This window comes from Rhinolophus sinicus, chromosome 12 (assembly GCF_057876585.1).
Source record: "Rhinolophus sinicus isolate RSI-liver-muscle chromosome 12, RSI-T2T, whole genome shotgun sequence".
In the NCBI taxonomy this organism is placed as follows: domain Eukaryota; kingdom Metazoa; phylum Chordata; class Mammalia; order Chiroptera; family Rhinolophidae; genus Rhinolophus; species Rhinolophus sinicus.
Genome location: NC_142512.1, coordinates 57,478,484 through 57,492,253, shown reverse-complemented (window position 1 = coordinate 57,492,253; position 13,770 = coordinate 57,478,484). Strand labels below are relative to the sequence as shown.

The window sequence follows — 13,770 nt, the reverse complement described above, 5'->3', positions numbered from 1 at the left end:
TCTCCCCCTCCTCATTTAAGGCAAGCCCCACAAGCGATGGGTGCAGGGTGAGGGGCCCCATGTGAGGGGTCGCGGAGAGGAGCTCCGGCAGGCTGTCAGGCCTCCCCCACCTCAAGGTGAGTGTAGCTTAAAGACTGAACGGAAAAGTGCACATGGGGGGGCCCCTGGCGCCAGTCCCCACAGAGCCCACAGGGAGACGGTCTGGCCCCAGAAGGAATGTGGCCCAGCGCTGCCAGAACTTAAGATTCTTTTTAAGAAAAGCCAGAAATTCAGATTTGTGTAGGAGCCCCCCTATTCCAAAAGGTAGCAGTTTATTCATGTTATGGCAAAAACATTTTCAAGAGTTAACGTATGTGACTAAAACCAGGAGCCAAACTAGGTGACCCAGGACTGCGGCTGCAACCGGCCCGCCCCCACCCGCCATGCTGGTGTTCATCAAGCCGCAGGCACGCGGACGCACTTCTCAGGTCTGTGCGGGCCACATGGGGATCTTTTCAAGCCTAAAAGAATCTGTCTTCATTCCTGTTCTTTGGGATTTTTCGGTTTTAGGATAAAAGGATATGTAAACTGGGGCGATGTTTCTCACACAAAATGCTCCAATCGCACACATTACGAAGACAGCACCACATCAGAGCAAGGGAGCCGTCAACAGGTGGGGGCAGGGAATTCTGGAAACCAAAGTCATGAAAGCAAAGCTGAGCTTTCTTCCGAGTCTCTGCACCCCCCTTGGGCACCATCTGTACCGGCTGTTACCACTTGATGTCTCGGCTGTGGGTGGGGTGCCCCGGGTCCCCATAAGCTGTGTGCAGGGTCTCCTGGGCCCGGGGGGAGTCAGCCCCGCCCAGCCACTCCTGGTACAGCGCCTGCACATGTGCACTGGTCTCGGCGGGCCGCACCGGGATGTGGGCGTAGATGCCTTCCATCTGCCGCAGCAGGGCCTTGTCCGTGCGCCCATCCTCCGCCTGGGCCTGGCCCCTGCCGCTCAAACACCCTGAAACACAGGCAGGGAGAGCGTTCTCCCCCTTCCGTCTCAAAGGGCAGACGGCTCTGGGCAGGAGAGGAATGATAGCCAGAGCCTCGAGCTGGGCCCTGGACACATGTCCCCAACGAGGCCTCGGGAACCCTTCCTGTTTCCTGCTCCAACGCTGCTCATGACACGCGTCTACGCAGAACTGAAATAACTCGCTAACCTTTTTTAACTTTGGGTGGCTGTGTACGCAAATCTGGGTTTCCAGTTTCCCTTGAAACGTATTGAAACCAGGAGGGCACAGAAACTGTTAACAAGCCACCATCTCCCCAGCGTCTGCTTAATGCCTCACTGCACTGGTCCTACCAGGGCTGCATCTGGGAGGGGACAGGGACCCAGGAGCCCACACACCAAATGCTGCGGCCTGAACAGAAACCCCTCCCATGTCCACATATGGGTGCTACGTGCTTTCAAATGTGTGAGATGGTATCAGAATTTACAGGATAAAAATCTACTTAAAAGAATCTGCAGCCAATTTCCCCTTGGCCAAGCCTCTCTCCACTTGTGTGCTCCCCTGACAGCACCCAACAGTTGCCACGTTTGACCTCAAATCTCAAAAAGACACTCGGCCGAGGCAGGGAACTCTGCACACTCCCTGTGAGTGGTCTGCGCCTCTCCTCAGACCCTCAGCCCCCTGCTCCCCCAGCCAAAGCTCTAACTCCAGGGCATAGGTGAGACAAGCCCAGCCCCCACCCCATGGGGCTGCAGGCCTCCTGGGACCCCCTCTGCTATCTCACCAGCCGCCTCCTGTCCTCAACTCCTCCCCCCAGGGGGTTCCCAAGGTGACATCTGAGTACCCGCTCTTTCCTCACTAGGTGGGTGTGCAGGAGGGAGAGGCACCATCATGTCACAGCCACTGGGGCAGCGTCCACACTCCCTCAAAGCCATGGCGCTGAGTGAGCCCCAGGGACTCAGCCTTACCCCCAGCGCAGGCGAGGACCTCCACAAAGTGGTACGGGAACCTGCCCTTCTTCAGCTTCAGGACCATGTTCTGGATGTTCCGAAAGCCGCATGCAGCCGCGAAGCGGAGCAGAACCTCCCCGTCCCTCTCAAGGGTAACTTCCTGGAAGTCTTTGTTCCTGCAAAATGAACACACGGGCTGAGCTGTCGTGTCCTCCTGTGGCTTGAGGAGCATTTCCAATCTAAGTTCAGAAGTCCGTGAACAAACACAAACAAGGCCTTTGGATCTTAAGTGGTGTGAGCCCTGCAAACAGGACAGCCCCCTGGCATGCACACGCTGGCCTTGGGGACTGTCCCAAGGCAGCACTGAGCACATGCGCAGCCTGCAGCCGCCCCTGCGCACCTCAGGGCACGGTAGGTGACCTCGCCCACGTCCTCGTTGAACAGCTCCTTGGCCGCGTGCCGGAAGACGTGTGCCAGGTACCCGTCGGAGCTGGCCCCGTCGTGCCGTCTCAGCTCTCCCTCCTCCAGGTCTCCGAACCTCAGCAGGCAGACAGAGCGACAGCGACAGTTAGATCAGTGCCTGAGTTTTACGATGCAAGGCCGCCACGGCAAGATGAAATCCTCTCCAAGTACCTCAGCTCTGGGCACATCCCACTTTACTGCATTTTGATGAGCAGCATGAAACCTGTTTGCATCCGAGTCTGAAGTGGGGGGTGGGGGATGTTCAGACTCCTCAGGGAGTCACTTCTCAGCTGCACCTGTGCCAGGGTGTGTCCCTCAGGATACGGAAACCGGGACTCTGAGGGTGACTCGAGAACACACTGGCGTGAGCCCCGGTCAAAATGGGCCGTGCGGTCAGTTGGCTCAGCACAGGCTGTGGCCACAGGCCCTCGAGTAGCTAAAATTCTATAAACCTCAGTCCAGCCGTCCACAAAAGGGCCTCAAATAGTCCCCACGCCACCACCAGAGGACCCACTGAGTGGCCCATGCGCGCCCCACACGCAGGGGCACCAGTGTCAGCTAGCATCACCACCGACAGCAGGAGCCCAGACTGCCACTCTCAGTGCCCAGGGACCCACGGAATCTGTCGCCTGGGGGTAGCCACACCTGGAGCAGGTCTAGACGCAAACGTCGGAACAGATGGCGCTTGGCATGGCGGTGCAGGTGATAAATGGACGGCCCCGCACCCAGACCACGGACACCCGACGCCCTGCAGCCTCAGAGAATGGCATCCCACACCAGGGGCCTGCCCACATTCGATTCAAGAGCCAGGATGATGGCCAAGGTTGCAGTGGAGCCGTGCAGTGACATGGGAAGTGGCACCCCAGGTCAGGTGCCACCTGCACCCCCATCTCAGCACAGCACGTAAAGTAGGGAGGCCCTGGGACATGTGACACCAGAGATCATGCAGGAGGCCCATCCCCAAGGTGGTCCTCCCTGCAAAAGCCACTTACAGAGTGTCCACAGCAGCGTCTTTCACTGACAGGTCACTTTGCTCCATTATCTGCACAATTTCACCTACAGATGAAGGAGAGGCAGGAGGCGCTGTGAGAGGACGCAGCCGGCGCAGGCGGAACCTCACACTTGCCCCACACCTGTGTCCATGTTATTTTCTTCCTCACAGCAAATTCTAAGTCAAGGTGACCCTGGATGCTGTCCCTCACACAGCAAGGAGCCATCTCAAGGGCAAAGTAACACTAATAGAATGGAAAATGTGACTAAAACCTCAGAGAAGACTCTTAATTCCTCTGTGCTCTTGAAACGAAGGACTGTGGCAAACAAACTCACAATATTTTGTTTCCTAGAAGACTTTGTGGTGACCTCATGTCACCACAGAATGACCGAAAACACACTGGCAGCATTTACATGACACACTGTCTCTATAATGAGACTGCCGGACACCAGAACACGCCTGGCTCCCCTCACAGGCAGGTCCCCGAGGAACCCGAGAGCAAACGGGAACCTAAACCAGCCACTGTGGCACCAGATGTGTGTCAGGTGACTGAACACACCATCTCTGTTCCCAGGAAGAGAGGCCAGGGCATGGTTCCCCTAAAACCCACTGTCCGCAGCAGGTCGCCTGTGGCCCCTTCCTCCTGCAGGGGACGGGGACAGGTTGCTGCGGGCCCTCTGTCCTACTCGCCCTGCCAGTCTCGACCCCACAGCAGCCCGCACAGCAGAAGCCTGTCCTGGGCGTCCACGGGCTGGAGCTCCGGGTCAGGGCCCCATGGAGGGTCACTGCCCCTGAAGGTCGCCCCGGCCCCACCCACCTCTCACCTGAGGTCAACACGCAGTCAGCTCCCCGGGAACTATGCAAAGTTGTGGGAAAATCTTCTCGAAGGGCCTCCAGCTTCTTGTCATAGCAAGGGGCCACAATGACGTGGAAAATCTTGTCTGGGGACAGGTTCTGTGGAGACGAGCAAGCCCGAGCTCAGGGCCGTGCAGCGTGAGGAGGCCACTCACCACTGCTGCCCAGCGCTCGCCCGCAGGCCACCCGCCCAGCTGCCTGCTGCGAGCCAGGCGGCCCTGGTCTGAGCCCGGTCTTCCACAGGCCAAGTTCCTGCCTCACTCCCATCACCCCCCTCGCCCCACCGAGAGCGGCACCAGGCCCACGTGGGGCTGTCGCACTCTCAGCGGCCTGGGGACTTGCAAGGAGAGCTTGGGAACCTGAGCCCGTTTCCCCTGACCTGTATGCAGTGACCAAACATGGCAGAATAAGCCACTGCTGGGCTGTTACTGGACACCCTGACTTTCCAGACACTTCCTACGGGACACCTGCCGGGGCTGCCCCACCCCGTGCCCATGGCTGGGCCAGAATTTGGTGGCAACGCCACCAGGAGCCAGTATCTGCCGAGTGAATTCTGAGGTGAGGCCTGGGAGGAAAGGCCTACTGAGGCCGGGGCGAAGCCCGGGAAGGACATCCTTCCCGCGTTGCAGGGCTCCAGGAAGCGTGCCCGGCGGCCCCTCAGCAGGGCTGCAGGACTGACGCGCAGCATTTAGGACGAGACACTCCTGAGCGCCTGGGAACAGTGGGGGTGGGGCAAGCCAAGGTATGAATCCTACACCTCATTTTCCTGTCCCCCAAGCTGAACACACACATGGATATCACATTTATAACTGTGGTGATCTTACAAAGAGACCAGGTAGAAAGGAAACACTCCCTATCGCTGAACTAACAAGGCTGCCAGGACTGTGGCTTTAAGCAGGCTTCAGGAGACTGAAACACGCCTGCTGCCCAGTCTCTCCAGTTCCCACAGTGCCCGACAACGTTTGCTCCCCGAGGAAACTGTCATCTGACTGAGGACGACACGTGGGGAGCTCCGAAAGACCCCAGGAGGAGGGCCACATTGTGGGTCGCACTGGGGCATCAGGGAGCTCCGGGAGGACCAGGCCTGGCTACTGCCAGTCCCCGGGGGCAGCCCTGTTTCGCAAGCCAGTGGTCTGAGTTGGGGCTGGGAGAGGGAAGGGGACAATACAGTGACCAGCTGAAGACCGGGTGCCACGCCTAGTGGTGGTAGGGGACCCTGGGAAGCCAAGGGCCCTGGGAAAAACTCGAAGGGCAAGGTAGGGCCTCAGGAGTTTGGTGGGAGTGCCCGTGGTGTCGGGGCGGCCGTGGCCAAGGCCGGCAGAGGCCTGCTCACTGCGCTGCAAACGGCCAGGGCGGCGGCCACACGGGGCTTCCTTGGTGCGTTCCTCTCCGGGCAAGGCCCAGACGCCCTCAGCAGGGTGGGCACTGTTTCCACTTGGCCTGGGGCTGAGAGCGCCCAGCTGTGCCCAATGGGAGCCCGCAGCCCCGCTCGCCCTCAGCTCCCAGCACCAGCCGGCCCCCACGTGGAAGCCAGGACCATGACCCATGCCGCCCTCCGGGAAGAGGTTGGCTCACCTGCCGTCTGGCGAAGTAATCCTTCACCAGAGAACCCATGATCTGCTGGGGAGACTTGGCAGTGCAGAGGTGGGGGGTGATGGGGTGACCCAGCACCCGCTCAGCGTACCGGACCCAGCCTGCGGACAGAACGGGTCCTATGTCAGCTCCTCAGGGCTGCTTCCTCCTGCTTCCCATCACACCCCAGGGATTCAGAGCTCCTGAGACCCCATCCCCCTGGGGGAAGCTGGGACACCTCTTCCTTATCTCGCCACAACGGTCAACAGACCCCTCCCCGAAGCCGTCGCCACCTCAGCAGCTGGGGCCGTGGGAATCCCAGGGACGTCCCCAGCCTGCAGGGTGCTGGGCACAGGCGGCTCTGTCGGCCCTGGACCAAAGGACAGAGTGTGACGGAGAGCCAGGACAGCTGGTCCCCCAAAAGACAGGGGAATGCTCTCAAAGGGTTGGCTCCAAGGCAGTGGCCCAGCCTGCATGGTTCCAGCTCTACCTCACCAGCTGCAAACTTGTTCCCACAGCCATGCCCCCTGGGGGCACTGCTGCTGCTGTGGGTGCCAAGGGTATGCACAGGTCAGAGGTCAGCAGACCCAAAGCCCACTCCCTTCTCCCGTTGGGCCTGGCCTGGCGAGGAGGGCATCTCGTGACACCTGCTGACCCTGCAGATGGGCGTGTACACCAAGGGGTGTGGGCAGACCCCTGGGGCAACCGACTGCCCATGCCCCTGCTGGGGAAGAGCTGCAGGCACCAGACTCGACAATCCCTGAACGAACTCTCACATCACGCTGTGACCTGCATGCAGGCCTAAGCGCACTCAGGAAACAGCCATGGTGACCCACAGAAGCCCCTACGAAGTGCACTGGAGTGGGGCTCTCCTCGTCCCCAACTCTGCACGTGTGTGTGCACCGGCTTACCTTAAAGAACAACTACCACGAACAACAGCGCCATTGGGGGCCCAGGCATTACGACCTCGGGGCTGGCCTTGTAGGGCCCCGCCCACCCTGGTCTCAGCCCAGGTGCCAGCACCCCCAGACGCAGCTCTCAGGCAGATGGCATCTGTGCTGTGGGCATGCTTGCTGTGTGCTGGGAAGGCTTCCAAGGCCTGGGCAACCACACAAGATTAGGCCAAACTCCGGGAGGCACAAGCCGGGGCCCCCAGAGAAGCCCGGCCTGAGGGGAAGAGGCTGAGCAGGGGTGCGGGGGATAAACCAGGACCCATGGCCCACAGCGCCTGGCACCCGAAGCCAGACGGGCTAGCGCCTTCCCAGGGACACCTGTGATCAGCAACTCGTGACTGAGCAGGGCAGGGGGCAGAGACGCCACCTGGAGTCCCCACTGCGAGCTGCATGGCAGCACGGTCATGCTGAGAGCCACCCCCTTCTCAGTGACCATCTCTGAGGGCACGAGAGGGTAATGTGCTCAGAGCAGTGGACCAGCACGCGGCCAGCCACTCTCCAGATACTTTGCTGGGCTCAGAGAGCCAACTTCCTGCAATTCTGCCCATGAGCACTCTCGAACCGCGGGATCTCACAAGGCCCCTCCAGGCTGAGCGGCTCAAACGCCCCCTTCCTCTGCTGGGCCAAGGTGCAGCCGGCAGGGACATCGCATGGGTGTGGCCCAGTCCCAGCCTGGACTCCGCGTGTGGGGAAGCCAACACAGGCTCGCCCGCCTCGGTCCGGTTCTACCCACCAGGTCATGTCACCTGACCTTGGTGCTGCTTTAGGTTCCTTAAGTTGTCAGGGAGGCAAAAATGACAATGCCAAATTATAGAAAAGGTGAGTTTTGAACCAGATCTCACCCCACCTCCCTGAATTTGAGAGGGGTGTACCTGAACGGTTAGTTTTGACACGCTGAGGTAATAGAGCTCTGAGAGGAGAATGTAGGATTTTCTACAGGCCCCAAACCTGTAAGTAAACAGCCCTGCACAGCTCAACGAGACAACCGAATGCAGCAAAGGTCAGGCTGGTGAGGCAGGAGTGGCTGGTGCACAGCAGGCAAAGGGGCTGAAAGAGGCGGGAACTCTGGGACAGACGGGGCTCCCAGCAGCACCGTGCTCACTCGCGCACTCGCTGGGGAGAGGGGGGCGCAGAGGGCTCCCTGGGTCCCGTGGGAATGATGGAATGAACTGGCTGCTTGTGGCCCAAGGTACCTGCCTCGCCAGCAGGGGAGGCGTCCTCCTAGGCTCCGCCCCAGCAGGGCCTCCCCCAAGAGGGTCCACAGACAATCTGCTTTGGTGTCAGAAGGCACGGGCTTTCCCACACATCCTGCTGCCCCAGGGGCACAGGCCCATTTGGGGCAGCTCACACTGCTTCCTCCTTGGCTGGGTGGGACCGAGCCACAGTGTCCAGCTGCGTACGGCACTGAGTGACGGGCCCCACGAGGAGAGCATGAGACCCGGGCTGGGACCCACACAGACACCAGGGACCTTGGAAGGTGCCTGCGAGCCAGATGACCCCTGAGCCCTGCACACCTGCATGGCACCTGCAGTGACGCACTGCCGGGGTGGACACCACAGGCAGCAGTGTCCGTTCTGAGCCATGGGCCACACTGAGGCCTCGCACACAGAAATTGGTCCCCAAGCCCGGGAGACCCGGGAGCATCCCTGAGTCACTTTCCTAGGACAAAGCAGGCACCGGGGACAAGCCCGTGAAGTGGAGCACATCCCATGGTGAGCGACACAGCTCAGCCCGTGCACGAACCATGTGGCCTCTTGCACAGACAGCCCATCTCACCTCAGGGTTTTCTCAGTGGGTGGGAAGTATTTCCAAGTTCTAAGCAACCGTAGTATAAACATTCTACATTAATAGAGCACACACCTCGGGATCGACCAGTGACATGTGAGATGCTAGAGAAATCTAGAACCCTGCTGAGCGGAGGATAAAGTGAGGATAGAAACATGAAGAAAAACCTGAAACTTGTGTAGCCCACAACTAGCTCTGACAGAGCAGCTTTCCTTTGCTCTCACAGAGCTCACGTTTTCAGAAACAAACTGTCACTAAACGTCGCTTACCACTACAGCACTTTCTTCCTTCTTCCCTATGCGTTGTCTTTAAACATCTTCTTGTTCCAAAATTTCTAATTTTCCAGAACTAAAAAGCCTGTGATAAGTCACGTCTGTACCTCAGGAACCAGACTCTACACTAATACTAATTAGACTGGTTTAAAAAGTGCTGCCAGATAGAACCTCAGCTTCAACGTAAAGAAATCTTTTTGTTCCATAATTTTTACTAAAGCTGGCAAAGGACAGATGAGTGTTCGCCACGTCATCTTTGATCATGTGGACGTCTGAAATGTCATACTTTTGAGAGAAAATAGATTTACTTTTCCTAATACATAATATTTGCTCCAGAAACTTTAGAAATACAGATAAATGAAGACAAGACATTAGCACTCAGCTGTTAGGTCTCTCCCCCACCCCATCCGCACACCCCAGTCAAACCACCCAGAACTAATGAGTATGCTGAGTGACATGAAATTGTGCACCAGGCCCAAACCCCTTCCCCTGGTCTATGAGGCCAAGTAGGCTGGGCCTACTGACCTCTGAGCTCACCCACTGCCCAGCGCGCCCCACAGGCAGCCTGTGTGAAGGGTGCTTCAGACAAGTGGAGCCACTGCGGCTGGCCCTGGCACTCACCAGGACAGGCGGACGTCAGCATGGGTAACGTGGGCTGCTCCTCACTGTGCTGGTGGTACCGACGCACGAATTCTCTCTGGCTTTCCAGGATACTGAAGTCCGCAGCTATCGTTGTGTCGAACACATAGTGCACCCCTGCAGGGGAGGGGGGCTCAGCTTCACATCGCCGCCCGGGCCTGTCCTCTGAGAGACCAACTGACAGAACAGGTTCCGCAGGCAGCCTCCTGAGCCAGGGTCACCTCCTGAGCCAGGGTCACCCTCCTGAGCCAGGGTCACCCTCCTGAGCCAGGGTCACCTCCTGAGCCTGTGTCACCCTCCTAGCCAGGGTCACCCTCGTGAGCCAGGGTCACCCTCCTGAGCCAGGGTCACCCTCCTGAACCAGGGTCACCCTCCTGAGCCAGGGTCACCCTCCTGAGCCAGGGTCACCCTCGTGAGCCAGGGTCACCCTCCTGAGCCAGGGTCACCCTCCTGAGCCAGGGTCACCCTCCTGAGCCAGGGTCACCCTCCTGAGCCAGAGGTCACCCTTCTGAGCTAGGGTCACCTCCTGAGCTAGTCAAATAAATGCCCTCCATGGTCTCCCGAGCAGGTGTGGAGTCCCCCACGCGTCCCCGGCCACCCTGTGCAAAGATGGTCACTTGCCGCTCCCGAAGGGGCCATCCCGGCAGTAACACAACACCCATCTGCACGAGTCACCTCCTGAGCTAGCGGTCACCCTCCTGAGTTGTCACCCTCCTGAGCCAGGGTCACCTCCTGAGCTAGCGGTCACCCTCCTGAGCTGTCACCCTCCTGAGCCAGGGTCACCTCCTGAGCCTGTGTCACCTCCTGAGCCAGGGTCACCATCCTGAGCGACGGTCACCTCCTGAACTAGAGGTCACCCTCCTGAGCTAGAGGTCACCCTTCTGAGCTAGGGTCACCTCCTGAGCTAGTCAAATAAATGCCCTCCATGGTCTCCTGAGCAGGCGTGGAGTCCCCCACGCGTCCCCGGCCACCCTGTGCAAAGGTGGTCACTTGCCGCTCCCGAAGGGGCCATCCCGGTAGTAACACAACACCCATCTGCACGAGTCACCTCCTGAGCTAGCGGTCACCCTCCTGAGTTGTCACCCTCCTGAGCCAGGGTCACCTCCTGAGCTAGCGGTCACCCTCCTGAGCTGTCACCCTCCTGAGCCAGGGTCACCTCCTGAGCTAGTGGTCACCCTCGTGAGCCAGCGGTCACCCTCCTGAGCCAGGGTCACCTCCTGAGCTAGTGGTCACCCTCGTGAGCTGTCACCCTCTGCTCTCATTTCTATCACTACTGTGGACGTACCGGACTGTGCATCTTTTTTTTAATCAATAGCACATATTTTCAGCAATCAAATAGGTATGTTCTCTCGTCTGCTTTCTCTTTTTCTCTCCATCTATATTTATGTAAACACTGTACAGTGCTCCCCATATAAATGACAGTGTTACCTCGGTTTTCTAATGTGATCCGTTCCGGGAGACCGTTCGAGTTCTGAAATGTTCGAAAACAGAGGCACGGTTTCCTCATAGAAAGTAACGCAAAATGGATTAATCCGTTCCAGACCTTTAAAATCAACCCCTAAAACTGAAAATTTAGCATGATACCATAGATCCATAAAATTTAAGGCGTACGTAAACCGAAATGTTCATCAACAGAGACGTTTGAAAACCGAGGTACCACTGTAATGGAGTATTATCCGGGACCAGCAGCATTTCCTTTCAATTCACTGGTTAAACTAAATTCCAGTCTGTAATGGTCTCTGACATCTTTAAAATAAATGAGTAAACTGATTAAGCCTATCTTTATGATGGTCTTAATTTTATGTTGATTTTTAACGAGCTATCTTTTTAATAAATGTTCTTAAAGTTGGCAAATAAACCCAAGGAAAAAGAATGTATTTTCAATAATTATAATAAAATACTTTAAACAAATAATTTTCATATTTGCAGCCAGTCTAAATCTTAAAAGCAGCCAGTTATTCTTAAAAAGAAACATAATCAATATTCTAAGTATCATCTTAAAGCATCACCTAGAAATTGGTCTGTGAATATCTTCTCATTATTACCATAAAGTACCCAACTACTTATTTTTCAAAAATGTCAAAATCGGGCCCTTCCCCGAGATGGCACAGCATCTAATAACTTCGATCTTCAGAAAGCTAAGACGGGATCGTAACTGCGCCTCAGTTTTGGCAGTACGCTGCGCCATGGGAAGCTGCTGAGCACCGAGCACGCCAAGGGGCAGTGAGGCCAGCTGGCTGGCCATCTATTTCATCAGTAACCCAATGGGTTTGTCTCTAACAGGCCACTGAGGACTAACAAGAATTCATATTTGGCCAATGGCTCAAGTTGCCCTCTTTGAGCTTGCCTGTTGATGGCCGTGTATGAGGATGCTCTGGGGGCCGGAAAAGTCCGCCGCGGGTGGGGGGCCGTTCTAGGCTAACAGCAGATGATACGTCCCAGTGTTCATTCACCGCCGAGACCTGACCCACTTTCGCTCCTCACACAATGGACACAGCCCATCCCTTTCTGCTCTGCTCTCGAGCTTCCTAGGAAACCAGACGCCAGTCATTGCAGACAGGATTCTGTCAAATAAACGTCCTCCATGGTCCCCCGAGCAGGCGTGGAGTCCCCCACACGTCCCCGGCCACCCTGTGCAAAGATGGTCACTTGCCGCTCCTGAAGGGGCCATCCCGGCAGTAACACAACACCCGTCTGCACGACAGCGGGTAAATGACACGCATCTACCACCGTCACAGGCAGGGTCCTCTTACAGCCCTCGACTCTCATGGAAGTGCTTCCCTGGCCTGTGCCCTTGAAAACTGAACTCGAGAGATAAGAAGGGCATATACAAACTCGAGTTATAGCTTCATAGTTGTAGTTATAGCAAGGGCGCCTCACCAAGACTTTTGAGGAAGCCGCAGAGTCTTCTAGATGCATCAGTCACACTGAGGCTGAATTTAGCAGCAAAATAAGGCAGAGACTGAGGACACACTGACACGGCCAGCACCTTGTGCAGTGAGGAGTCACATTTCTAGGAGAAACAGAGAAGAATGTCATACATGTGGGGTCACACAGGGTATGGAAAAGAGACACTATAATAAACAGTCCAGAACAAACAGAACATAACATGTTCTGTGAAAAGATTAGTAAATAGAGAAACACTGGCAAGTGTAACTAAAGAAAAAAGAGGAAAAAGTTAGGGTTAAAAAGCAGGACATCCCAAGATATTCTGTCAATTTTTATAACAATTTCATATTAAAATGCAAATATCTGGAAGAAAATGATAATTTTAAAGGAAAAACATAAATTACAATATTGGCCCATATATAACTGAAATGACTCATAACAGTGAAAAATATACACACTGAAATGGTGCCCAGAGATCTGTCCCCTAAGAGGCCTCAAGCCCAAGTCGTTTAGTCGCAAATTGTAACAGTTTTAAGGAGCCTGACCCGGTGCCTCCTGTCCCCCTGCCGGACGCCCTGCCAGGGGATTTCCAGGGCGCACTCACTTCATTCTCACTCAAATGTCACTTGCTCTGAGGAGGGAGCCAGTTTATGACCAGGAGGGGATCAGCTGTGCCCAGAGCCAGGCTGAGCAGAGAAAAGGAACTGCTGCTCCTCGACAGCCCTGGGAGGCTGACTCAGCCAAGCCCAGAACCGCCCCTACTTCTAAGCTTTCAGTTTCATGAGATAACCATTTCCTTGTCTCACGCCAGTCTGCGTGGGCACCATTATCTGGAGCTGCAATGCTGACTGATGCAGGTATGTACCAGAAGTCTCTGCAAGCATCTATTTCATCATAAAATTTTACAAGCATTTTCACTGGAGTCTGAAAACAGAGGGTAGTGCTATTTATCACCACTGTTACTTGAGAGTGATTCCAAGGTCCTAAACGACATCATCTGAAGAGGTATATGGGTTGGAAGAGATAAAGTTTATCATTTGTAGTCAACAAACCCACAAACCTAAGATAATCCAGGAAACTATTAGCATATTAAGTTTACAAAACAGCCCTGAAGATCAACAGCTTTCGACACACCAATAATAACTGACAGTGTAGAAGATATCAGAATAAAACGTAATACGTAACAAAACAACAATAAAACTCCAATCACATCAAGAACAAATTACAGATACAGAGAACTGAGGAATAACCTGATACAAACATTTATGGGGAAAATTGTCGCCCTTCACTGACGGTCACACAGAGAGCACGTCCACAGATGAAAAGATGATACACTGAAAAACCATTTCTCCCACACTAACCTATAAATTCAATACAACTCCAGTCAAAGTCCTACAAGTAACGCAGGGTAATGTAAGATTA

The 13,770-nt window shown here is 55.7% G+C and overlaps 1 protein-coding gene across 2 annotated transcripts in view; it reads right to left on the bottom strand.

Moving 5' to 3' along the window:
- Window positions 1-274: 274 nt before the first annotated feature.
- Window positions 275-13,770, bottom strand: part of NARF (nuclear prelamin A recognition factor) — a 19,443-nt gene continuing 5,947 nt past the window's right edge. The window contains exons 2-10 of one of the 2 annotated variants that reach the window (XM_088788923.1): window positions 12,340-12,472; window positions 10,888-10,930; window positions 9,442-9,576; window positions 5,814-5,932; window positions 4,208-4,337; window positions 3,385-3,448; window positions 2,331-2,468; window positions 1,949-2,106; window positions 275-991 (exon numbers count right to left, since the gene is read on the bottom strand). In XM_088788923.1, coding sequence (XP_088645049.1) covers window positions 750-991; window positions 1,949-2,106; window positions 2,331-2,468; window positions 3,385-3,448; window positions 4,208-4,337; window positions 5,814-5,932; window positions 9,442-9,576; window positions 10,888-10,930; window positions 12,340-12,378 — 1,068 coding nt within the window. In that variant the 5' untranslated portion in view covers window positions 12,379-12,472 and the 3' untranslated portion in view covers window positions 275-749. The remainder of the gene's footprint in view (window positions 992-1,948; window positions 2,107-2,330; window positions 2,469-3,384; window positions 3,449-4,207; window positions 4,338-5,813; window positions 5,933-9,441; window positions 9,577-10,887; window positions 10,931-12,339; window positions 12,473-13,770) is intronic. The other variant, XM_019735608.3, reaches the window with a different exon arrangement.